At 38.1% G+C, this 26,726-nt stretch overlaps 1 protein-coding gene across 8 annotated transcripts in view; it reads right to left on the bottom strand.

Moving 5' to 3' along the window:
* The window catches only part of ATF2 (activating transcription factor 2), a 50,726-nt gene extending 24,348 nt beyond the window's left edge, over positions 1–26,378 (bottom strand). The window contains exons 1-11 of one of the 8 annotated variants that reach the window (XM_032114146.1): positions 26,313–26,358; positions 22,619–22,652; positions 18,724–18,833; positions 17,010–17,084; positions 16,310–16,379; positions 13,773–13,869; positions 11,976–12,094; positions 9,795–9,923; positions 5,003–5,181; positions 4,571–4,685; positions 4,306–4,392 (exon numbers count right to left, since the gene is read on the bottom strand). In XM_032114146.1, coding sequence (XP_031970037.1) covers positions 4,306–4,392; positions 4,571–4,685; positions 5,003–5,181; positions 9,795–9,923; positions 11,976–12,094; positions 13,773–13,869; positions 16,310–16,357 — 774 coding nt within the window. In that variant the 5' untranslated portion in view covers positions 16,358–16,379; positions 17,010–17,084; positions 18,724–18,833; positions 22,619–22,652; positions 26,313–26,358. Of the gene's footprint in view, positions 1–4,305; positions 4,393–4,570; positions 4,686–5,002; positions 5,182–9,794; positions 9,924–11,975; positions 12,095–13,772; positions 13,870–16,309; positions 16,380–17,009; positions 17,085–18,723; positions 18,834–22,618; positions 22,653–25,768; positions 25,858–26,025; positions 26,173–26,312 lie in introns of those variants that run through there. The other 7 variants (XM_032114147.1, XM_032114142.1, XM_032114143.1 and 4 more) reach the window with 7 other exon arrangements.
* Positions 26,379–26,726: the final 348 nt, after the last annotated feature.

Below are 26,726 nucleotides of genomic sequence, written 5' to 3'. Positions count from 1 at the left end.
ATCTCCATGTTGTTTAAACACCTCCAGGGATGGTGACTTCACCACTTCCCTGGGCAGCCTGTTCCAATGCTTGACAACCCTTTCCGAGAAGAAATTTTTCCTAATATCCAATCTAAACGTCCCCTGGTGCAACTTGAGGCTGTTTCCTCTCATTCTATCAGTTGTTACTTAGAACAGACTGAGTCCCACCTGGCTACACCCTCCTTTGAGGTAGCTGTAGAGAGCAAGAAGGTCTCCCTTGAGCCTCTTTTTCTCCAGGCTAAACAGCACCAGCTCCCTCAGCCACTCCTCACAGGACTTTCTCTCTAGACCATTCACCTGCTCCACTGCCCTTCTCTGGACACGCTCCAGCACCTCAATGTCTGTCTTGGAGTGAGGGACCCAAAACTGAACACGGGACTTGAGGTGTGTCCTCACCCCTGCTGAGTACAGAGGAAGAGTCACTACCCTGGTCCTGCTGGCCAAACTATTGCTGATTCTGATACAAGCCAGGATGCTTTCTTGGCCACCAGGGCAATGCTGGCTTACGTTAAGCCGGCTGCTGAGCGGCACCCCCAGATCCTTTTCCGACAAGTAACTTTCCAGCCATCCTGCCCCCAGCCTGTGGTGCTGCCCAGGGTTGTGGCCCGAGTACAGGACCCAGCACTTGGCCTTGTAGAACCTCTTACAAATGGTCTCAGGCCATTGATCCAGCCTGTCCAAAACCCTCTGCAGGGCCTTCCTACCCTCCAGCAGACCAACACTTTTGCCCAGCTTGCTGCCATCTGCAAACTGACTGAGGGAGCACCCCATTCCCTCATCCTGACCACTGATAAAGATACTAAGCAGAACCAGCCCCAACACTGAGCCCTGGGGAACACCACTTTTAACTGGCCACCAACCAGATTTAACTCCATTCACCACCACTTCTTGGACTCAGCCATCCAGCCAGTTTTTTTACCCAGCAGAGTATATCTGTCTAAGCCACGAGCAGTTTCCCCAGGAGAACGCTGTGGCAAACAGTGTCAAAGGCTTTAGTAAAGTCCATGTAGACAACACTGACAGCATTTTCCTCATCCCTAAGTAGGTCACCTTGTCAGAGAAGCCAAGCAAGTCAGTCAAGCAGTCTGCCTATCATAGATCCATGCTGGCTAGATCTGATGCCGGTTGTTCTGTCTATGCTATGACAATCAAGATCATCTGCTCCATGACCTTCCTAAGCACAGAGGTCAACCTGAGGGGCCTGCAGTTCCCTGGATCCTCCTTCCAGCCCTTCATGAAGATGAGCATCAAATTTACTAACCTCCAGTCACCTGGGACCTCCCCAGTTAGCCAGGACTCCTGGTAAATGATTGAAAGTCGCTTTGCTGAGCTTCTTCCCCAGCTCCCTCAGTACCCTTGGGATCCCATCCAGCCCCATAATCTCATCTGTGTTCAAGTGCTGTAGCAAGCTGGATTACAGAGGCTTTGTTCTCCTCCACATGCCTGTCTTCCAGCTCAAGGGGATGGGAGGAACGAGAGAGGAACTAGTCTTACTATTAAAGACTGAAGCAAAGAAGGCATCAAGTACTTCTGCCTTTTCCTCATCCTTTGTCATTATGCTTCCCCCCATATGCAATAAAGGATGGAGATTCTCCTTGGACGTCCTTTTGTTGCTGATGTACTTGCAGAAATATATTTAGTTGTCTTTTACAGCAGTAACCAGATTAAATTTTAGCTGGGCTTTGGCTCTGCATCACTTCACAACATCCACGTAGTCCTCCTGAGTTGCCTGCCCCTCCTTCCACAGGTCACACGCTTTCCTTTTTCTCCTGTCTTCCAGCCAGGCTCTCTGTTCAGCCAGGCCAGTCTCTGCTGCTGGCTCATCTTTCAGCACATGGGGACAGCCTGCTCCTGCACCTTTAAGACTTACTTCTTAAAGGATGTCCTGGACTCCTCTGCCCTTCAGAACTGCCTCCCAACATGAAGAAATGTGGCCATAGTAGGCGAAAGGACACAGGACATGTTCCCAGGGTTCTGCTAACTTAACCATACTAGTAAGTCCACAAATTGCAGTATACCATTAATACATGAAACACACACTGTTCATTTACTAAATTTCAGTGTAATAGCTTATATTTCAACATTAAATGTGCACTATTAATAAAATGAAAAGCAAGCTGTAAAACTAAATACTGTCTTCTGCTGGCTTAACCAGGAACACCAGTGAAAAATAAACCTGGTTAGCAGACCTTCACAGAATTTAGTATGCAGCAAGCAAAATTATTTTTAAGAGAGACATGAAAAGAAAGGGTTTGGTATCACAAAGATTTAAATTTTAAAAATTAAATGGAACTTTGCAGTTAATAAACCATCACATCTGCCAACAATGCATCCTGTGGAACAGAGAATTAGTCTTACTCTTGGAGGCTTTTCTATGTAAACATTAAGCTTCTCATTAAATTTCTTTTACTTTCAGAGGGATAAGAAATTAAGGTTTTTAATTTTGTGAATAGGCACTATATAAAAGTAAATGAGCGTAAGAAATATACATAATTCTGATATTCTTGGATTCTGCTCATGCTTCATATTAAGTAACAAGGAAAGAGGAAATACTGCAAATACCCTTTTTACAGTCTCACTTAAAAAAAAGATAAGCAATCACTGAAGTGCATATATTAGCTAACTTGTAACGAGAAGGCTAATGAGACTGTTAAATTTTAAGTCTAATGATCTTTGTTTTCCTTTGCATTTGAGTGATTGCTTCTTCCAATGTGAGATCGAAGTCTTCACCACATACATGTATTTCCCTTCTGCCTTTAAATCATTCTAAGAGCAAATCACTCAGCAATACACTTAAAATCCTCATTTCTTGCTCAAAATTTATTTGGAGCCAATTCCTCCTGGATTTCAAGCAGAATTCAGAGTGTGAGTCTCCTGACTCTAAAACATGTTCCGTTTCTGAGAAAACAGTTCTTGCTTTCATTTTTTTACATTCTTCTATCCTGGATTTAAGGTACTCTAATTTCATAAGAGCTGGTTACATTTAAATATTTTCTAAGGTATTAAAAGATTCCTTTTCCCATTCCTTGGGGGGCAAGGATGCACAGAAACAGACCTCCTTCCCTTCTGTCTTTCTCAGTACTATTTCAAAAGTCATCATGTTCAACAGAGCAGGACAATGAAGGAAGAGCTGACAGCATCAGGCAGAGCCAGTGCACTGGTAACCACCTCTCCACAGCAGTCCCAGTATTTGGTGAATGTGGTCTAGGTGTGCTCACTCTACTGCAATCCCATTACTCCAGAAAAACCAGACTCACTGTTTTTCATACTATGGCTTGAGGAAACAGGTAAGGAAAGAAAGCCCACAGGTTTACATCAAGAGAAATGAGGTATCTAAGAATGCTAAGGGCACCCTCGCGCTTACCAATATCAATGCAGAAAAATGTATTTTATCTAGCAGGTGTTCCTGATTCTCTTTTAGCACAAAGTAAGAGTTGAAGGAAGAGGAACACAATTTCACACATACTGTTTACGGAGGCATCTTGTAAATATATAAATGGGTTAATTATTGTTTAATAATAGATTTTCTATTCCTTTAGAACAGTTGGAACAAACAAAGACAACAGAAAAAAAGAGAAGCAACTGCCTAATGTTGCATAAAATTTATCAGTAAATTGATTAATTCAAACTACCACTATAAATTATCACTAATATTAAGTAAAAAGAACAGCCCCCGAAAAACAAAAACCAAACCAATTTTTCACTTGTTTTAATCATTTTCCAAATAATCCTCATCCCCCACAAAAAACACCCAACACAATAGAAACAACCTCCACACAGAACAATTTGTTAACTGTATCAGTACTACGCATCTAATTGCAAAACTCTTGCCAAATGGACTATATTCAATTGAGATTCTGAAAACATTTTTAAAAAACACATTTTTCTTTCCTAGCTTTAACAAATATCACTCCTTTGGGAGGAAACATTCTGCTTCTCTGAAGGAAATGTTCACTGTTAACATGCTACTAATCTTGTCTGTCTCCCAGCTAACATTTCTGATCCTCCGATACAAGAAGCAAGAAGGAGTTTAGTTAGAAATCTAATTAATTTAAAATAATGACTAAAAATAAGGTCTAAATGGCCATTAAGAACAGAACTAACATAGGCTGGAATTGGAAAGAACTGTAAAATAAATGCAGCTGTTATTTTTCTATTCTTATTAAATTTGTACTTGCAGAATTTAGACTAACAAAAGAAAACTAAAGCTGTTTTAAAAAGCAATAGAATTTAATTAATTTCTCAAGTTATTCTTCTTGAGGAATAATGGAGTTTTTCACTTACCAATTTAGCCTCAGACTGCACTGGCTGTGGGGAGGAAGGCCCTGGGATTCCTGGGATACTAGGCACCATGGTGACAGGTCTAACAAGCTGACCAGATAAAGTATAAAAATGAAGAAAACCTGAGTATGTTATCATAATAGAGAGCATTTGACAGCACTACCCTCTGAAGCCAAAACAGCTATCAAGGTGCTTAAAACTAAGTTCTATGCTGCACTTATGCAAATCTGCTCCACTTTCAAATTAATATAGCATCATGCTTACTTACTGGAACTGCAGCAGGGACATGCACATTAGAATTTGTGATAGATGCAGGAATAGCAACAGGCATGGTTTGTCCATTAGGAAGATGTAACAGCAGAGGAAAAGGACCTGGAACTGGACTGAAAAAGGAATGAACTATATAAAAGAAAACTTATCCAGAGAAGAGAACAAGTTTACACATTATTTTAAATTGGTTTGTTTCTTTACAGGTGTAATGTAATATTTATCTGGAGATCAAAAATATGAACTTAGTGATGTGGAGAACATGGCATTATATCTCACATGTAGTGAAAGTCCAATGTTTCATGTGTAGTAAAGCACCACATTACACCAAAGCATCTCAAATTCATATATTAACTGCAGAAATAGTAACTGAAAGTAAACAAGATTTTCAAATTCTGCAAGAAAACGTTTTACTAAGACTTATGTAACTTACACTATTGGTCTGTTAGATGATGGAGCTTGGGTGATAACAGTACTAGAAGTTGGTGATGGTATTGCCTGCTGAATAATAACACTTGAGTCAGAACTCGTAAGCAGTACATTAGGAACCTGCAGCGATGCTGGACGAACTATTGTTGATGTAGGCTGTGCAGTCTGCTGCAGTGACACTTCCTGAGGAAAAATAAAGGTTCATCAGTTTGCAAAATACAATTACAGACCACTAATTCCAACTGTTAAATGAACACAGTTTGATGGAACAAATCAGAATTTTTGTAACATTATGCAAACAGAATCAGTTATAAAATTAAAAACATTCAAAACAAACCCCTCTGGATGAATCATTTAAACCACCAAACTAAAAATCGTTTCAACAACAGTGATTTTAGTTTTATGACAAACCTGGCTCAATTTATGCTAAGGCTACCTACTACTTCTTCTTGCTCCTAATTCAGTTTTGATCAGATTTTTTTTTCACAAGAAACCCATGGTACTATCAGCACCATCGTGTTTACCCACACTCTGAATAAAGAAAATGTTTTATGGTGTCCTTATGTACATTTCAGTTTCAGTCCATTGTTCTGGATTTAAACAAGAGAAACAAGAAGTTTATAGTTCAGTAAAAACAATAGCAACAACAACAACAAAAAATTTTAAGCCTTTATCTGTAGCTCTCTAACTAGAGTGACAGAAGTACTTGAGTGTTACATGCAGAGCTCTGCAAAATATATGCATATCCTGATGCAGAAAAAATTATTTGAGCACAGAAATTAAACTTTCTCAGGTGCAAATAAAGAGTAGACAGAAATCACTATAGCTCTTAGCTTAGCAACCAGGTAAATACATTATCAATTGAACTCTCTATCTGTATTTTCTGTTTCTGAAAACCCAGAAAGGCCTTACTGTAACCAATGCCTTCCTTCTCAGGAGACCCTTGATATTGTCAGACTTCAAATTTACCTTCAGACAGGCTTTTTTCCAAGTTATTCTTTTGACAATGGCTACTGCAATCAGTGACACGTAAAATGGCATTCGTAAGGCCAGCAAACTTTAGTTGCTCTGCTGGTAAACCGTAATTCAAAGAGAACATCTCTACACCTGTGTCACACAGGCTGCACTGACTATTATTTCCTTTCAATGAAGCTTAAGTTTTGAAAATTTATCCACAAAGCTGTAAGTAGTAAAGTCTGAGCTCTCCTAGCAGATTGTTTGTCTTTTTATATATTAATGCACAAATGTGTGTGAGCCTCTGAGCAATTAATAGAACTGTAAGTTTGCTGGCAAACTATGGGCTTTACATAAGAAAAGACTTTAGATCAAGAAATTTTCTCCCTCCAAAAGCTCACAGGCTAGATTTGTCATCAGGGTGCACTAGTTCATTCAGGCTTTTTCCCAAAGGACCTGAAAGACTATTTACAGTGAATGAGAGTTCTTGGAGAATAACAGTGAGCTGTGTGGAGGAAAGTGAAATTGTTTTATTATTAATCTGGGGTATAATATCTGAACACTGCACTTAGCATTACAGATGAACTTTCAGTAAAAAGAAGACAACCAGTACAGAATTGTGGAAACAGAGAGAAAAAAAAAAGCCCAATGCGTATTCTTAGGACAGGATTAAACATTTCTTTGGAAATAAGGAATTTGGTGTAACAGCTTACAGATCTTATTCAAGAGTCACAGGGAAAACATAAATGAGACTGAACTGCTTGACTGTGGGAAATTCAGAATTCAGAACACCAGCTGAATCTGTATGCTAGCATGAACAAGCTGCACAATTCAGGCAACATTAAAAATCATGATGGTTCTTACATGTGAACAAAGACTGCAAGATTATATGTGCACTTGATAAAGAATGGACCCTTGGAAGGATTTTTACAGAATCACAGATTGCTTGGAGCTGGAAGTGACCTTTAGAGACCATTCCAGTCCACCCCTTCTGCCTTGCTAACATCTTTCACTAGATCCGGTTGCTCAGAGTCCCAACCAGCCTGCCTCTGAGCACCTTCTGAACCCTGCCTAGAAGTCACTGGCATGTCAGTACCACCTCCTACCTCTGAGTGAGCAGCTGGGATTGATCTCCCAACTGTTGCTGCAACCATGTAACTATGTACAAGTGAGCAAGTCAGTTATGGCATTCTGTGAATACTTCTTTGCTGCTCATAGCAGGAGCTTAATTAATGCATGTTCTAATAAATACAGACTGTAAAACTGGGTCTCTTCCCGGCTTGAACCCCTATTAGGAAAAGGGCAATCTGAAATTTTTAGACACGGTGTTCTACGGAAACCAGATTTCAGCAATAGTCAAAGATTAACATACAAAATTCTGAACTAAATCTAAAATTCTGAAAATGGAAATCTCACATACAATTATTTGTGTTATTAAAGACGGCACTTATTCTTTCTTTACAAGATCAGAAATGATCTTCAGCCACTAAAAAAAGAACATGTTTACTCCTGAGTGTGTTTATACAGCTGAAAAAGTATTTTCAACTTCCTCTTTACACTAACTTGCTCTTTGCTACACTGAAAAATGCATTCAGGTGCCTGTTACCACAACAACGTGGCAAAAACATAAGCTGCAGATTTAAGAAGTATGGCTTTAAAGGAAATTGACATTTAAAGAGTATATATAAACAAAACCATAGCCCCACCAGTCTGATGGAAGATTCCAATTGGTCACCAATGCATTGCACTAACGAAGTATAAATTTTGTCTGGAATAAAATACTTTGTAAATATATTCTGCTAAAGAACAAGAAAAATAGAGTTGAATTTGCAATTATAAGATTAAGTGAAAGTGATCTTACCTTTACCTACCTTTCCTTACAGGACAGAAGTTTAAGCCTACCCAAAGGTACTAGACTTACTAAAAGGACTTCAACTCCTATATTCTCGAAACTAAAACCCACTGAACTGGAAATTACAGAACAGGATAGTTACTTTAAGTGTTCTCAGATGTGCATATTCGCAAGTATTTTCTATCTAAAAGCAAATTTCATGCAATAGCTTTCTAATGCTACCAAAAATACACAGAATTCTTTATACAGAAATATAGAGGGCCAGAACTAATACTGTATTTGATTATGACTGTAAGAAAACAACTGGTTTTAAAGTAATTAAATTAGGCAATTAGCTACTTGGCAACGACTAAGCAACTGCTAAAACTCTGTTGAGGGTCACCCTTTTAAAGTACTGTTAATAAACAACTACAATGTTTGAAAGCTCTTATTACTATTTTAAGGCTTAAAGACTTTCTTCCAATGATATCTTGGTCTATTCAAAGCAGAGTATCAGCTCTTACTGAAGCCCAATAGAACTCATGGAACTCCTGGAAAAGAATTAAGCATACCTTTTTTAAGAGTCTCCAAGAAATTCTTTTGACAACTACAAGGAAAATTAGAACTGCCTTGCACATACATTAATAGCGTGTAATCACTAAAGGCTACTAAAGTCGAAATAGTTACAGTGGCACATATATTTTAAAAACAGCTATACCCTAAAAAAAACCCCTTCTTGCCTTCAATACATCTGTAGAAGGAGAATACAAAAATCTAACTAAGCAACACTCTGCTCACATTTCTCAACTTCTGCAGGTCCTGTTCAGCTGTACACTCCAAGCAGCACCCTCAGCCTTGTTCAGCTTGTCTCTACAATCACACATCAGAACAGCATTGAGCAGCAGCACCGTTACAGTGACACACCGGAACTACATCATCACTGATACAAGTTTATAAATACTGCCAAGCATTGAGACATAATTTTCACTTGTAATGATGCTAATGAGATACTGAACCACTATTGTAAGAAGACAGTAATATTATCTTCTGCCAAAATTAGATTACTTGGAATAAGTACTTGCAGCAAAAAAATAAACTAACCTCTGAAATAAAGAAGACTTAAGATCTGGACTATGATTCACTTAATCCAAGCAGGTCTTTACATATATTCCTTTAAAACACTTTTACTATTTTTGAGACTGCATGATTGCCTTGATTACCCATGATTACTCATCCTTGCTAACTAATGAAACTCAGAAAAGCTTAGTAAAGACAAATCTGAATTGAAACTCTCTTCAACTTCTGTCACACACTTTAGGTTGTTCTTACAGCAGCCTCTCTCCCACAGAGGTTTCAAGACCAGACTGTGCAAAGCACTGAGTAACTTGGTCTGATCTCAGAAGTAACCCTGGCTTTGAGCAGAAAGTTGGACCAGGAAATCCTGCAGTCCCTTCCAATCTGAATTACCTGTGATCCTAAAAGGTCCTGCTGATCTCTGGGAGTAAGGCAGCTAAGCCCCTCATACACAGACTGCCCACTGAAGATGCACATAAAGACTGACCAGAGCAATCTCAGTGCTTTATTATGGTCTGCTCCTAATGTTTTTATTTATTGAATACTAGAAATAATTAATTCACTAACATTGCTTCATTTTCTGTACTTCAAGAGAACTTCACAAGATGAAAACACTGCAAGTCACATAATGAAGTGATCATTGCTAATGATAATGCAAAAACAAGAATAAAGAGGCCTTTTAGTCTTTTCTAAGACAGCATAGATCTTAAATTTTATTTCCTTTCTGGCTTTACTGGATGCAAAGAAATAATTCTAGTGAACAAAGCTAACTGAAGAACTGAACAAGTAACCTATATATCCACTGGAATGTGGCAAATGAAAACTCTTTTCCTTTCAACCAGCTAAGTAGTGTGACTATCACCATATACAATACATTTACTGATCATCAGAAAAGTCAAAAAATAAATTCCAAAAAGAGAAAAAGAAGGTTTCTGACCTTTTCGTCATTGGTAGTAGACTCTGGATGAGGTAAAGGACTATCTTGGTGAGTTGTCTCTACAACTGAAGGTTCTTCAATTTTATTTCTTATAATTGGTGTTGCAAGAGGAGACAGATCTAGAGGCATCTATGAGCAACAACGTAAAACAAAATTAGTCAATGTTTAAAAAATTCAACAGAGCAATAAAATGTAAGTAACTGAAGAGAAATATCAGCCCATTATGACACAGAGGTGCTGATGTTTGAAAGATCTTGATGCAGATGCATTACCAGTCAAGACTATTTTACCAGCACCTACATGAACACCAATCTTCAGTACTATCAATGTCTTTCAACACCAAGGTCAGACTAAGTATTTTCTTCTTGCGAATTAAAAACATTCCTAAACTTTTCCATTTCCAAGAATCACAAGAAAATTATAGCTGCAGAACTGTGCCACAGTTAAAAAATTACAGCTAAAACAAGGTATTTTATTGTGTATATTATTATACCTCATGCCACAAAGCACAAAATCCTAACTACATTTTCAAACTGAGAAAGTTAGTAGAGACAAATAATTTCAAGCTTACTGCAGCTAATAATTATTGAAAAAGCAAATTTTATACTACAACACAGGTAAAATTCACTAGGACATCTGAAATGCCCCAAAGAAATTGAGCTACAAAAGTACTTAATACCATGGATTTGAAAGCCTATATTCCGGTCTAGTCTGCTATCCAAATACTTTTGGAAGACATTTCCCCCAAAGAAGTTTTTCCAAATGTTTTTTTTTTTTCAATTAAATTCCTAGTTTTCCTGTGCAATATATTACTAATAGACAGGGAAGACTCTAAGAAGTGGAATCTCTTCTCATATCACAAGTAACTATGAAATATTACAGAAAAAAACTCAATTACAATCCCCTAGAAAATGTGCTATTATGGAATATTTTTCCACACTTTGCCATTATTGTTTATGTATATAAATCATCCAGAGATAAGGCAGGACTGTGTTTTATCTTGTAACACAGAGGGCAGCTTGGAAAATTAGTATCAATTAAAGAAACAGATAAAATATTTAAAATAATTTGCAATACATATAACTGCCTCCAAGACAGTCATGAATGATACAGAAAATACAGTCTTGGTAAATGAAAAATTGGTTTTTCCATATGTCATGTTATAAAAACTGCCAGCATACAGCAACTAAAAAAAGTAAACTTATAAATCCATTATTTGATACAGTTGTTACAAAGCAAGGGTGAGGCTTGGTCAGGAATGGATAATAATCCATCCTATTCACAAGTACCTCTCAAAGTCTTTACTGAAACAAAGAAAATGAAGCTACCGATTTTGAAGAACTTATATAAATGAGTATAAACCCATGTTTTTAATCACTACCTATGGAAGTCACCCAGATAATCAACTAAAGACAAAATTATTCAAAGGGGACATTGAACAAAATTTTTTATTTGCAGAAGTATTTAAATGTTTAGGTTCTTAACCAGTTATGACTGGGAAGCACTGAAATAAATAACAAGAATAACACTTTAATGTATGGCAAGTTCCTCACAAAAACATGAAGTTGCTAAACAGATATAGTTCAAGTTTTTCTTATATTTCAATCTGTACATTAAAAAATAAGTAGATCTTTATGTTGTAATCAATAATTTCTAGGCAAATGTGATTTCAACATATAGTGAATATAATAATAACCAAATTACTGACACTTCTTTAAATTTAGTCAGTACTTAATTGTCATTATTATGATGATTGATTCTTAGAGTAACATCAGTATTTTAAAACTAATCAAAAGGATCAGTGTTCGCATACTATTGTTTTCACATGGGTTTTTCTTTCTGCTAAAAACTCTACTTTTCAGACCTCTTTCCTCCTTATTCAAGACCTAATGAAATTTCAATCAAAACTAGTGGTTAACTTCAACAGACATGGACTAGACACTTATATGATTAGGACAATGTGTCCCATTGTCAATGCTGACTACGCAAAATGAATCAGCTAAACTAACCTTCAGAAGAATAATCATAGGTTTGTATTCTCTACATAGAACACATATAAGCAGTTAACATGATTATTGCTATAGTTTAGAAGGCAACATATAAATCCAAAGTTTGCTTTTTCAATGGAATTTCAGATTTAAAAAGGTAGAATCTCTGAGGAAAAAAAAGTTTCGAACATACTTTCTTAATGTCATCTTCAGAAGCCTTTTTAAACTCATTTTCAAAAGGACTTGCTAATTCATTGAATAAGCCCACTTCTTCACAGTTCTTCAAGAAACGAGTTGGTGTTGGTGTCTGATCTGAAATGAAGTGGATAAACCCCCCCCAATTTTACTTTTACAATACCATTTATGAACCTGCTTGTTGCAAATATTTTTCAGAACACAAACAAACAGAAAGAGACGAGGTGGTGGGGACCCCTCGGGCTCTGTTCTGCCCTGCGGGGAGGCAGCCAGAGGCAAACTCCACCTGCTGGAGACAAGCACCCGGAGCCTGCAAACCACCAAGCCCCTGACAATTCTGGCAGGGAATCACAGCATTTCTTCTGAGTCTGTGAACCACAGGGAGCTATTCTCCAGTGCACAGCACAACACTTCAATGAGCAAGGAGACTCTGTTTGCAAATAAAGATAACGACTACATGAAGGCTTTTATTTAAAAAAACAAATGAGAAAATTGCATAGCTCAAAGGCAGTTTGCTTCTGTCTTTTCATAATTTGACAACAGTAGTGATTACTTCCAAGTGCATGGAACTTCCAAAGGCAAGTAAAGTGTGACTCTGTACACAAGATTGCACTGGCTTCTCTGATGCCTCTATATCAAGCTGGAATCATAAGACTTCTAGCATCTGGGTGACTATTCCATGAAGTAGTTTCAAAACCATCTTTATATAAAATTTCTGTTAGTATACAAATTTGCCTTATTTCACTCTTATTATCAGGTCAAAATCAACCAGACTTCCCACAAAGTTACTTGCATTTAAAATATTGTAAAGTGGTATGATTGTCTGAACTTTGTAATGTAGCATGGTGTTTACAACAATTCCTACACTGGAATGTGGCTGCACAGAGACACTGTCATGGTTTCATTTTTAAACACCTGATTATTTGAAAGGTCTCTTTTCTTATGGTGTAATTGACAAGGAGCAGATTTAGAATTTTAAAATTTGTAACTGCTAGTTCAAGAGCAATCTTTTTTTTATCTGCTCATTGTAACAAATTAGCCACTTACAAGGAAAAAAAAAATAATCAGAAAATGTCTGAAAGTCTTTGTGAAATTCATTTAGGCTGCTCCACCACTGAAAAAAAACCCAGACTGACTGTAACTACAGAAACTTAGCACATGCCATCTTCATTAAAAAACTCTCAAATATATAATGCAATCAATCATCCATTGGTGATTACTTCTGATCCTGGACAAAAGTTATAATTACTAAGGGTATAACATGAATTTAGAGGTGGAAATAAAGTATTTTGAATTTAAGCCAAAATGAAAACAAAAATTTTGATTTTTCTTCTACTATCCCATCAGAAGAATAATCACTGATTGATTCTTCTAATATCACTGTGATATGTAAAAGATGCTACATACTTTAAAATTTAAGAGACAAGTAATATCAATGAATAATTAAAACGGAAATACAGCTTAATTTAGTTCCAGATCCTCTTAGGCATAGCCTTTGCTAGCATGTTCTTACTGAATGCTTACATAATTTAATCAATTATTTAAGTATTGATAATTTAAAAATATTTGGATTACATACCAGATCCAAATAAAAGTAACTTATGGAGAATAATACTGACTTCAAATTTTGACATGAATTATGTAAGAAAACACTGCCTAAGCACACACTGCAGACAAGTATAGTGAAGAAAATGTATCACATTCTCTTAATCTGTGTATCATGTACAGAAAATGCATAAAACATATGCCTATTCCAGCAGAAAAGTGAATAAACTTAACAGAAGTATATACTTACCAGCCACAATGACACTATCGTTACGAGCTGGACCAAATTTCAGTGTCATCTCATGTTTATGTTTATGGACAGCCAAATGATCCTCATTGGTAAAACGCTGCAGCAGAAAGTTTCAAGAAACAGTTGAAACTGGGAGTGTGAACACAGCAAATGCCATACCACAGAAAGCAATTTTTCCAACATGTAAAACTATCATTACTACATTAAAAGACAACCCTCTAACGCAGATATATCTTGTTCCTTGGTCAACAGTACCAAGCAGAAATATTATAAAACTCAAATGATGCTCATAGTAACTAAGTATGGTACCAGGAAAATTGTAGTGTAAGTACCTGCATATATCAAAAGTCCAAGATAACATCTCGGAGTGCTGCCTCCATCAACCAGCAGCAAAACCATTTGCTGTATTAATGGTTCTTGACAATGTCTAGTAATTCATTACCACTACTTGACTACTTCATTGTGTGTATAACCACAATAATGACAATTGATCTGTAATCACAAACCTCACTGCATTTAACAGCATGAAGATAAAATATACTATAGCTCCTGCCCCTGACCATTTACTACATAAACAAGAGGCAGGTAGAAAGGGAAACACTAGAACCATGTCAGACGACTGGAATGCTGTGAATGAACTAAACCTACCAGCACTTTACAAACATCTCAGGTTTGCTTGTTTCATGCACACTTTCCCCAAAATTTGAGGTCTATGCTATAAAAAAAGCAGTAAGCAGACAAACTATGTGCTGTAAAAGAGATATTCTTACTTTCACTATTTATTTACTTTCACCAATTTGCTATGTATCTGTAATTGTGGGTGAAGTTAGTGTTTCAATTGACACGATCTAAAAAAATGTTTCCCGAGCTGCAGCTTTCCTAAAAAGAACACATTTTACACAAAACATAGTAATTCTTAATGTGTTTTGTGAACATTTGAGCCACAAATTATGTTTCTCTTATGCCTCACTAATTTAAGTCACTCCACATGTACCTTACAACAGATACACACCAAGAATCACCTCTCAGGAACTAACATACAAGCTGAATTGCCCTCAGAGTACAGTAACTCAGAATGTTTCCATGAGAAAGGACATGTACGTGTGGAACTGTGAGGGAAATTAAAAATGCGGGATCACTGTAAGGGTGAAACAGGCAAGGGACTTTTTTTCCCTTACAACTCTATTGCCCAGGGTTGCAAATACCCAGCTCTCCGTAACTCCTGTGCCTTATCTCTGCATACAGAGTAAGTCAGAAATTTCTGCGTTCTATCACCTCAAAAGACTTAAATGTAGCTTTCTGTCCTCACAAAGTGGTGCACCAGCTCTTCCAGAGGGAAGAGGATGTCCAGATCCTGACTCCCTCTCTCCGTCCTACAGCACGAAGCTGGCATCTGGAGAAGCCTTGCCCATTTTCCAGGACACGAACTTCTCTCTTCACCTTCCCTGGAAACATGCACTGCTGTAGACCCCGTGATATGTCTTCTGTGAGATTTAGTTACCAAAACTTCTGACAGTATACACTGCAATGAGATTCAATTAGGATGGGGACAAACACGTTGCTTAGGAGAAAGCAATCCTCTTCTGTTACTTTTGATATCTCTGAACATACTAGACATAACAAGAAATCTTAGTCCTCTCCTGCTTTAAATACAGAAGACTACATTAATATAACATTAATACTGTCGTTCATCATAAAAGCTAAGTTTCCAGAATAAAAATGAGAGTATTTTGAACTCAAAATCCAAATAAATTGAAGTGCACAAATATAAGGAAAAACATCTTGTTTATGAAATCGATTCTATATAAAGGCAGCAACCATTATATTATGAAAAAAAATCAGCTTATGAAATAATTTTATACACAGGATGCAGGGATGTCCACCACACACAGCAGATAATGCAAATGCATTTATTTTCAGGATACTAAATAAAAGTGTTAAGACAGCTTCCTTTTAAGCAACCATCTGCTAAAATACTCCACAATATTTTCACTTTTCTGTTCACATTCACCTATATATATATATACACACACACACACACTAATGCTATTTACTAGAATACATTAAAACTACAATAGGAATTGAAATATATTCTGTGGCATGCATAGTGTTACAATCTTCCTATACACAACAACATACATAAAACAAACTTATGCCAATAAATATCTGCAGTCACCACAGCTATGAAGAGTAGTGACAAGGAACCTTCACACTGAGCTCCCCACCAACTGAAATATCCTAGAAAATGCAGGTTATCTCATACAAGTTAGGTCTTGATTATTTTCCTAATGAAAGCAAGTAAAGCAGGGCTAGCAAATTAAATTATTTTTAGCTCAGAAAGAATAATTTAATTAGTTTTTTCTTCTGTGGATAGCATTTTGGATAAACATATAACATGCTACAAATTCTTGCCTTTCAGCAAAATAAAAATACTTTCTAGCAATTATCATAAGCCCCTTTCCGTCAATCCCTAAAAATACATTTCACTGTTTTACTTTTATTTGATCAGTGCTAGTAACTTCAGTTCAGACCATTACCTGGCCACATCCAGGGGCAGTACATAAAAAGGGTTTGTCATCACTCATATTCCACAGGTCGTTGTGCTACCTGTATTAAAATTAGAATGGAACAAATTTTACAAATATTGCAACGAATTATCAATACATCAACATCCACAGGCTATTTTAATATCCTATGGGCAAGAATTTCTACCTTCTGACTACACTAATATTCTAAATACCCATGATTCAAATGGATTTTCAAGCTCTGTCAGGAAGGTACACAAAATCCACCACAGCAGTTTCTGAACATTACACCTCAATCAGAAATCCACATGTTTGTATGTAACCTGACTAATTGCAAAAAGTATCTGAAAGCATAGTAAGAACAACTTGTCACTGAAATCAAATGCATTGTATTAATGATCCAATTCTCACAGTTAAAAAGAGATCAAAGCAGCAGACAATACCACACAGTCAAGGTTATGGTGCCAACAGATGAGGAAGAAGTGTTGATTACTTAGCCTTTTCACAATCTTTATTTAAAGCTTATCATTAAAGGTAAGTTGGCACACAGCCCTTTGTGTAAACCGTTACAAATCTAATTACAAAAACATGCACTATACTAATGTTTCAGCTACTAAATTATTGACAGACTAAAAATACTTAGGAAAGAAGTAAGATATTAATTATACTTGGCGCTGTTTTGCATACTCACCCCACACAATAATACACATACCTGCCAAATTTCACATATAAACCTGTTTCATACGGCAAACTATCATATCCTCCTTTTCATGGCAATGAACTGTAACTAAAAGAAGATATTAATTACTATGCATGCTAAAAATGAAATAATGCATGATTTTGTAAAGATAAATGATAAAATGTCCACTATCCACCCATGAAACACAACAGTTTTTCAAAGAAATTGTTTACTTCAATACATCCTCTAATTAGTGTGGCATCTGTGGCTTTACGCTGGAGGAAATACATTCATCTTTAAATGAATATTTGTATGAAGAACTAACAGTGTTAGTTCTGAACACTACTTAGACTGATGAAGCAAATAAAGATGAATAAAGATGTTTTTATGATTAAATATCATAGGCAGAATAAATCCATCTCTCCCCCAGCATGCTGGTCATGTAGAGTTGCAAGGATTCTCAAATTGTTTAACCATCCTAAGAATGCACACTTCTGGTACACACCTGGGCACTAGACACAAGACATATCAAGTAAGCATAAGCAAACCATTTCAGACTCATTACTGCACAGTACCTGATCCTTCTGGATGTACCTGTACAGTAAAAAACTACTGTGTATAGACTTTTTGGATATTCCTTCAAGGAGGAGGAGATCCCAGTGTCCTTTGTAATGTACACCCAACAGCAAAGAAAGGAAAACATGGCATGGAGGAGATTTTAAACTGTCACTTCTAAATATATACATTTAAAGGAATGAGGATACTGAGCTGAGATCAGAAGTCGAGAAGAGACGAATGGCTGCCAGAAAACTTTAGAGTCTTTGGCACTGACAGCTCAGGGAAACATTTACATCCCAAAGGAAGGATGCCAAAGCAAATCAGGGATGAAGACTGTTCCACTGTTCTTTGCAAAGAGTTCACAACCTGTCTCAAGTTTCTGAATGAATGAAGTATTTTTTGAACTGTGCAAACTGTGAACTTGGTACTTTCACTAATAAGGAATATTAACGAGGTTATGGGCAAGTCTGAATACTCATGACTAAGGCTCCAGGGTAAGAAATAAGGTCCTTATCCATGACACTTTAGGAATATATCCTTACAATATGTGGAACTTCAATAGACTTAACAGCTATCCCACAAGCTTATTACTCTTCTTCAGCTATGCAACAATCTTATTTCTTTAAATGCAGGCTCAAACTAACAGAGTTAGTCTCATTTAGATCTCAAGAGGAATTAGTTTTGTTAAACCTGTGATCATAGGGCACCATATACTTACATAATGGCTACATATGCCACCATATGCCAATATGCACATATGGCTATGTATTATGAGCAGACTAGTAATATCCATATCAGAAATGTCAGATGATGTAAGAAACAATTCTGATTTTTTTTTTTTATCCAAAGGATGAAGATTTTGATTAACTAAAGGGCATGTAGGACATTTTTTCTACTCAGTTACTGTATCTTGTTGCCAGTCTCTGAGAGATGCAGTTTTGGCCATAAAACCTACTCCCTCCATGCTGTTAGTATTTCTCCTAGGTGAGAAGACGTAAAGATCAATTTTTAAAGTCCACTCATTTTCTCTTTCAAAAGAGTATTACCAGAGCTCGTATTTGCATGTGAAGTTGTATCTGGTTCCATGTTTTGGTTTGCAAAGCCTGTGAATTTTGAATGCCTGATGTACAAGTTAAAAAATCAATCCTTGTGAAAAAGAAAAGCAGCGCTGTCCTTCTGGCAAACTTACTGGAAAAAAATTGGAGATAAATTCATTTCCTCATCTTTGTAACATTATTTGACTGCAGACCACATGGAATTTTGTGAGGTAATCCCTTGTAAAGAGATTCCGGATAACATCTGAGGAAAAAAAATTATGTTGAAGCACTGAAATTTTTGCACCTAAAAGAGAAAAGAAGTTCACTCGCATTCCAAGCAAGACCTTGGACGTTTAAAATCTAAACAGAAACTAGATCTGACAGGATGGGAAAACAAAGGGCTCACATTCATTAGTGCAGCCAAATTGGTTAGAATTGTATTTACCTATTACAAAGACAAATGCAAGGCTTGCACCTAGAACAAAATAACTCCATGCAACAGTGGAGGCTGAGGGGCAACTGGTGCCAAGCAGCTTTGGGGCAGAACCTGTAACTCCTGGTGGACAACAAAGCCAGTTGGATTCAGCATCATGTCAGTTGCAGCACTGAAAGACAAGAGGCTACTGGGATGAATTAGCAATGGCACAGCAATGAGATGAAGGGAAGTGATTATCCTCCTCTATCTGGCACCATAAGGCTATATAGCTCAAGTGCCATATCCAGTGCTGAGCCCCTCAAGACAGCTGATGAACTGGAGAGCAAACATCTGGGGGCCCCATCAAAATGGTTAGGAGGCTGGACTACTACATAACAAGAGGAACATCAGGAAGCAAATTCAGAATGGAGAAGGAGTGCTAAAGAAGCATCTACTTGCTGTCTTAAACTATCTAATGTGTTGATGCAGAGAAGTCAGATCCAGACTTTAGGTAGAGTATAATAAAAGGATGAGATGTAACATTCACAAGACACAAGTTAACAAGAAAGTTAAGGGCAAGTGTAGAGGAAGAAGAAAACACAGTATTAAAAAAAAAAAAAAAAAATCCCACAGTGAGGGCTGCTGAACACTGGAACAGGTTGCCAAGTGGGGCTGTGGAATCTCCACCCTTGCAGAAATTCAAAATTTGACTGGATGACATTCTGAGCAATCCAAGATAACTCTGAAATTTAAAGCATACCATAAAGATACCATAGCAAGGAACAGTGGTTAACAACTGCAATAGACCATCCAAACCTGGGTAATATTCTGACACCTTTAGAAGACTCTGCATGATCAAAAACCCGCTGCTGCTACAAAACACACACAAACCCCATCCTTTGCCTCCTCTTTTCCTTGTGGATTGCATGTTGCCTGACAGGCATAACAAAACTAACACAGAGAAGGCAAATTTTCAGAAAAAAAAAGCCTGTAATTGCCACTCTAATTTCAAAAGAGTCTCTCTCTCTTGTAGACTGATTGCTCCAAGTGAGAATATCACAGTAAGAAAGAACAATTTAGGAAATACCTTTCCCTTGAAAGCCAAAATAGCAACTTAGATGCCATCTTGACAAAAATGTTACTCTCAAAGCCAAATGAGAAATGTAATAGATGAAGTGATAACCCTGTCACTAAAGGGGAATTATAGACACCCTGGACTGTTACCTAGGCAACAGCTAACACCTTGTCCCATAGAAAAAAAGACAGTTCCTGAAGGAATCCAACACGAATGTGAAACTCCAGCCTTAACTCATCTCTTCAGATAGAATGAACATTCAGTGAAATGGTTCTTACTACAGTCCACTGAACTGCAACTTTCTTCTGTAAGCTTCAAACCCTACATTCCTTTCAGTAGCATAAAGAAATCCATATGTAGAATTCCAGTCACACAGTAACAGGATCAGAGCTGAACACAGGAAAAACTTGAAATAACCTTGGCAGGATAATCAACTTCAGTACTAAAATCAGAAAATAATCTCAGTTTTTTGGTGTTTGCTCTGTACTTTCACCACAAAAGTAAAATACATTCACATCATGCCTATTTAAAATGTAGCAAGCCTCTTTTATCATGTTTGGAATGTAAATGATACAGTAAATATATAAATAAGTACACATCCATCTTGAAAATATATATAATATGGAGAAATAAAAATGAGTTTGCAGGTAATTCACTAATATTTAGAGCAGTGTGCTTATTTAAAAAATAAAGATGTCTCTACAAAATGTCACCTTAATATTTATCTAAATTTGCTACAAAAATAGCTTCAACAATTATCTGAATATTTCCATAAGATTTTAATTAAACACCTTGGGTACACTTTGTGGAAACTATTATTACATAGTCTGAGGCTTGCTTTCAAAATACCTTTCTGCAGACAATGTTACAAAGAATACAATCATACACTGACTTAAGTCATGTCTTGTTGGCTTATTTAACTGCTACAGATTCTTCTGTTTTCTCTTAATTGCCTACATATGGGAGCATGGAAAACACAACTGACACCTTGTTTCAAAATTTTTCTACTGAACATTTAAACAGCTGTTTAAAATGTATATATATCGATAGTCTTTGCAAAAACTTATTCAAATTTGCTGAGAAAAGTAATTCTTCACACACACCTACTAAAGACTCACCAAACTTGCAGCTAAAGCCTCTACTTTACCATATGTAAATGGTACCATATGTACCTGTAGAAAGCAAGGTGTGTGCAAAAAGTCACAAGTCCATGTGACACAAGTCAGTGACAAGTCCATGCACAGAGCCACTCACAGGCTGTGCAGTCTTACCCTGTGATTACTTATTTTAAGCACTGTAGCAATACAGAGACTGCCCTCCTGTAACATCAGGGCTGACACAAACAGCACAGAAGAAAACTGCCAGAACTGAACACAGAAAACACAAGCACGAACACACACAGCCCCAAGAGCAAACAAAAATGTTAAAACTTTTGATGACAGCATTCTTCTTTTGGCCAACATGCAAGAAGAGATACACGTTCTTACAAGTGTGCCACCCTCCCAAACTGGGTAGTCCACAGAGGACAATGTGTCAGTCTGCAGCTACAGTAGCAGCTGATTTATCTCCTACTGCTTACATGAGCAGCACACCCAAGCCTTGCAGCTACACTGACCACTTGCATGTGGCTCCAACCCAAGAAACACCTGTACCGTCTGGTTTGAAAAAGATGAAAAGTTGGACAAAAACTGTATCAGGCCACTGAGACAAGTAAGAATTATAGTAGTCCATCAGCATTTGATCTCCTCTGAGTCCAAACATTACAAAGTGCTTATGTTAGAGTAACAGTGATGCATTTTCCAACGGATGTTTGCATTTCCTCAAGCCTGATCATGTCTAGTCAACATTTCCTTTTATTCATTACATTGGATCTGGGATTGTGCCCCCTTTTACTGCAACATACAAAGCCTTACTGTATAGAGAATTATTAACTCTTACTAAACTTTTCTGTTGATCTCATCATAGTGTATAACTACTTTAGGTAATGTAAGACTTTACTTTAAAGCTTCATTTTATAACAGGAAACTGAAGCATAAAAGAATCAGGTCAAAAACTTTAAGTTTTATCAACTTTTACGAGTTCTACTTAGAGTACATACTTATTGAAAGTAAAGTGAACTGAACATATTTGCCACAGTAAAGAATAACAGCCTCTTAATGGTTACCTGAAGAGCTGAATTTAGTGTTTTGCTTAGCTCCTTCCAAGACTTCTTTAGATGGGGGGAGGTAGCTATTTTTGTTTTCTAAATTTAAACGCCTCACAATTAAGAGATGGCTTTCTTATACAACCAAACAAATATCAACAAAAATCAAAATGAACACGGTGCCCTTATACTTTCAATGCTTGCATACAGCAGCCACATCATAAATTTCAATCACTTCTCACATTTGAGTCTATCTTTATTTCCACAATTTACTATACAGGTAGATTTGCAAGTTGTGATTTCAGTAAAAATCCGATGTTAGTAGGTAGAATACACCACTTAAAAAGAAGAGACATAAATTTGAAAAAATTAATTTGTATTTTAAAAGGAAGAAAATCCCATTGCTCTACTTACCTGGAGGGACTGGAACAGCTGTATTTTCTGTTTCCTATAAAGCAAAAGAAGAAAGGTGAAGCAAAAGTGGTGTAGTTAATACTTGACCATTACAGGACACTTTCAGAAGTGATCTGACTCTATTTCCATAACACTGTCGAATTTGGCATTCCTAAAAAATAAAACTGAACAATGAAGGAAATGGAGGAGATAAAACTTGAAAAACTAAAACATTACTCCTCATAATGAAAGTGGGATTGGCAGAAAGTAACCTAATAGATTCTGCTGTAGTCCAGAATATTTAAGTTTGTAAATAGCAATAGCTGGCAAACAGGAAAACAGGAGCTCCTTCTTCACACTACGCTGCTAGCATAATGCTCAAATTTTTTCTTCTAGAAAGTCAAATGTTAGGCACTTTTTGCTGATATTATTAAGTAGCTGCTTGTATCTGATGTCTAAAGTTAATTCCATACCTTCCCCAATTTGTCTAAATTCTATAAAGGGCAGAGCATCTGGACAAGAAGGAAAGATACAAGTAAGGATGATTGACTTAACAAGCTGCAATAAGAACAAGAAAGCCAGTTGGACAGATAGTCACATATGCAGAAACAAAGCAATAAATTCCTTCAGCTGCAGGAGTGGCTTCTTCCACAAGAAGACACATTTCTGGTAAACAGAGAGCACTAATGGCATAAAGAAAGGTCCTTAGGCCTAACACTTCCTGTTGGCTGAACATGGTGGCTTCTAATTCAACCCTCGGCTTAAGTATTTTTCAGAGACACCCCTGATCTTTCTTTAACTTAGTAAAAATTCAGGCTATGTGAATACAGCTCTTGTAGATAAGCAAAAAGTCAATGAACCTCAGAAAAGAGCACAGAGGGGTTAATATTCCTCCCATCTTTTCACAATTTGCTTAGAGATATTAGGGCTTACTTGCCCCAGTTCATTTATCTAGGTTTGAACATCTTCAACCTAACACACATTAGAAATCCAAGCTCATTTTTATACACTAGCTTCAAAAAATTAAAAAAAAAAAAAAAAAAAAAAGCTTAACAAAAAGTTACTTCATTTTTACATTTTCTTAGATGGCATCCCTGAAGTCTAAAATTGAATTAATTAATTAAGAATTTAATTCTAAAAATCTTTAAATATATCAAATATTCCACTACAGGATTCCTCCTGCTCATTAAAACAGAATGATCTTTTTCTTTCCTGTAAGCACTTATAGAAATGACCACTGGCTTTACGTAGAAAGGAAACACGATATATTTCTTGGAACGCCTTCCTGAAGAGAAGTTCTTATCTGAAGGGAAGCTAATGGAAAAGTTCTCAGGCTGAACCAAAGCTGACACTGAACAAAGTTGAAAACAGTACAGCATAAATGTGAAAAAAAACCATTTATTGCATAATTATTAAATACTGACTAATATTTCTGTCACTAACTATATTCAATGCCTCCTTAGAGTGCATATTATATGTGAAACAAATATAGTTCAGTTATGCAGAACAATGGTAACTTGAAATCTATTCAGTATCAAAATAAAAGTTAAAAGTATTGAGTCACATTTGCTTCTTTGAAAATCGAAAATGCGTAATTTTTATGCAGAAACTCAAGACTATGTTAAGAGACCATTAAGAATATTATAAATAACTTTAAGTTAGGAAAACTTCATGGAGGTAAAAATGTATATTTTTAAGTTCAAGTTAATTAAGAGTAGAAGAAGAAAAAGCTGATGACAGAAAAGGGATTTTTAGCACTAGGCACATTCAAAATTTAATGACAAAAGAATGAAAATAATACCATAGTTCATGCTGTTCAATGTGGTCATAAAAGAAAAGCAGCATGAAAAACAAGATTATTAATAAAAGTAAGTATGATTAAATTTATGATCTGAAAGCATTTTATTAGATACTACATAGTCTAGAAGTTTCTGGAAAAAGACCTACCAAACATATTCGTATTTCTAGAATTCAAGTCAGGATAGAATATCAACAACATTATGAAGAAGATCAAAAGCTCAACTACTTGAGTAAGCATTAGCATGCAACGTCAGTACTGAAACATAAAATCCCAATGGATTTTTAAAAGAGCTGCTTCACTTTATGTACACATTAAGGTTTCTTATTATTTGACAATTCTTTTGAAGCATTATATAACAACCAGTCCCTGACAAAATTATTGTTTTGTTTTTTAACAAGACAACTTGACAATTTTGATTCTGGATTGCATAATTATAAACACTTCAGAGTTAATCCAAGTGAATGCCAAACTGGACTACAGCTTGTCCCTCTGAAATTACGTCTGCAATGGGATGTCCATTAACAGACAACAACCTGTTTCAGCAGATGGCTCAAGAAATCCCACCTAAAACACCTGTGGAAGACCAGAACCACAAGGACTGGTCCACATCCTATCGGGAGGGCTGAATTCAGCATCTAACACAGACCTAGCAGTCTTATGACCCAAACTTCACAACGTTTGTTTTTATTACCTCTTACCTGGCTTTACGCTCAGCAAGAAGTAGGGATGTGACATTCACTGCCATGAGCAGAATATGTCAAAAAGAAAACAAACCCACTGTTTTAAAAAGTGGTATATAAAATACATTTTAGCCATGTTTGTGGTCATTATTTGGAAAGTAGAGGATGATTCAGAGTATTCAGGTCATTCAAATTTCTCATTTCAGTGCAAGGAAACAGGTGACAGCAACACTATTGGAAGATAAACACCTCTGGGAGAAAGCAACAGAACGAAAAGCAAATGAGGGACACACAGTGCATGAACAGGGCATAAAAACACACGAATGGATCTCCCTCCAAGAACAGGGATGCAAAAAGGCTGTAGAATGAGTAAGACTGCAGAAGCAACATGGCAGCACACATATCCCCTAACTCCAAACATGAGGTTGCATCTTGGCATAAAACATTTGTGCTTAAAGCACCGTGCAGCTACCACTAATTGAGGGTCTGTGGCATGTTTTTTCACGTGAAACCTTCAGAAACCTTTTATTAGACAACTAGAGAGACATTATGCACAATAACAGGCAAAGTCAATGAGGCAACTGGTCCAGGAGGTTCAGTTCCACGGCCAGACCCCAGGCAGGCCAACACCTCCCTCTGGTGCAGAAAAGCTGTTCTTACCCCCGCGCCCAACATCCCCCACACCCGTACCCTTCTCCGCACCCTCCACTCCAGCACCGGCACGGACCAAGTTCTCCTTCCAGAGACGACGATGGATGCAGACGGAGGCCTCCTCTGGAGCAAAGACGAGGCGGAAAGGCGAGGCCCGGCTGCTCCCTCCTCCCGCCCTCCGCGCCGGTCCCGGCGATGCCGCCGTGGGGCACCCCGCGTCCCGGATGCGCTGCCCCTTCACTCCCCCACCCACTCGCCTCGCCGCCCCGCGTCCCGGGCCGCCCGCCAGGCCCTACCTCCAGGCGGGTACCGGTGTCCGCGGCGCCGGCCGGGCCGCCCCGCCCCGCTCTAGGGGCGGCGGGAGCCGCAGGCCGCGCTGGGGGAGGGGGCTGCCGCGGAGAGGAGCAGCGGCGCCATGTTACTGCCTCCCGGGCATCCCCCGCCTACCGCCGCGCCGTGCCGCTCCCGCGCCGTGCCGCTCCCGCCCCGCCGCCCCCGCCCCCGCCCGGCGCCGCCGCAGCGCGGAGGGAGGAGGAGCCACCGCGCCGGGCCGAGCCGGGCCGGGCCGTGTTTACAAACTCACCCGGAACGCGGCCGGACCGCACATTAAAGGCCGGGTCCCCCGCGGGCTTCCGTCGGCTCTCGCGAGAGCTGCGCGGACACCCCCGCGGGGGCGGGGCGGTGACGCGGCGCGGGGGCGCGGCGGCGGGCGGGGCCATGCCCTGCTCCCCACAGCGGCCGCGGCGGAGCGCGGCTGGGCAGCGCCTCTGCTGCGCTCGGCAAAGCTCGTGTGGTTGAGCAGGATTTGTGCAGCCGTGGCGGAGGGGAGCTCAGGATGAGGTGCCCATCCTCTGCGGCGGGATCTGCAGGAGGCCCGGCAGCTGCTGCCAGGGGAGGACGACAGGCACCACGTAGAGACTAAACCACTGCAAGTCTTCGCTCAGCGGCAAGTCTTCATGCGCTTGTCACATCTAACTTTTGGAATAATCAGCGCTCC

This window comes from Corvus moneduloides, chromosome 7 (assembly GCF_009650955.1).
Source record: "Corvus moneduloides isolate bCorMon1 chromosome 7, bCorMon1.pri, whole genome shotgun sequence".
In the NCBI taxonomy this organism is placed as follows: Eukaryota; Metazoa; Chordata; class Aves; order Passeriformes; family Corvidae; genus Corvus; species Corvus moneduloides.
Note: the sequence above shows the minus strand (reverse complement) of the source record. Positions and strands in the feature narration are given on the sequence as shown.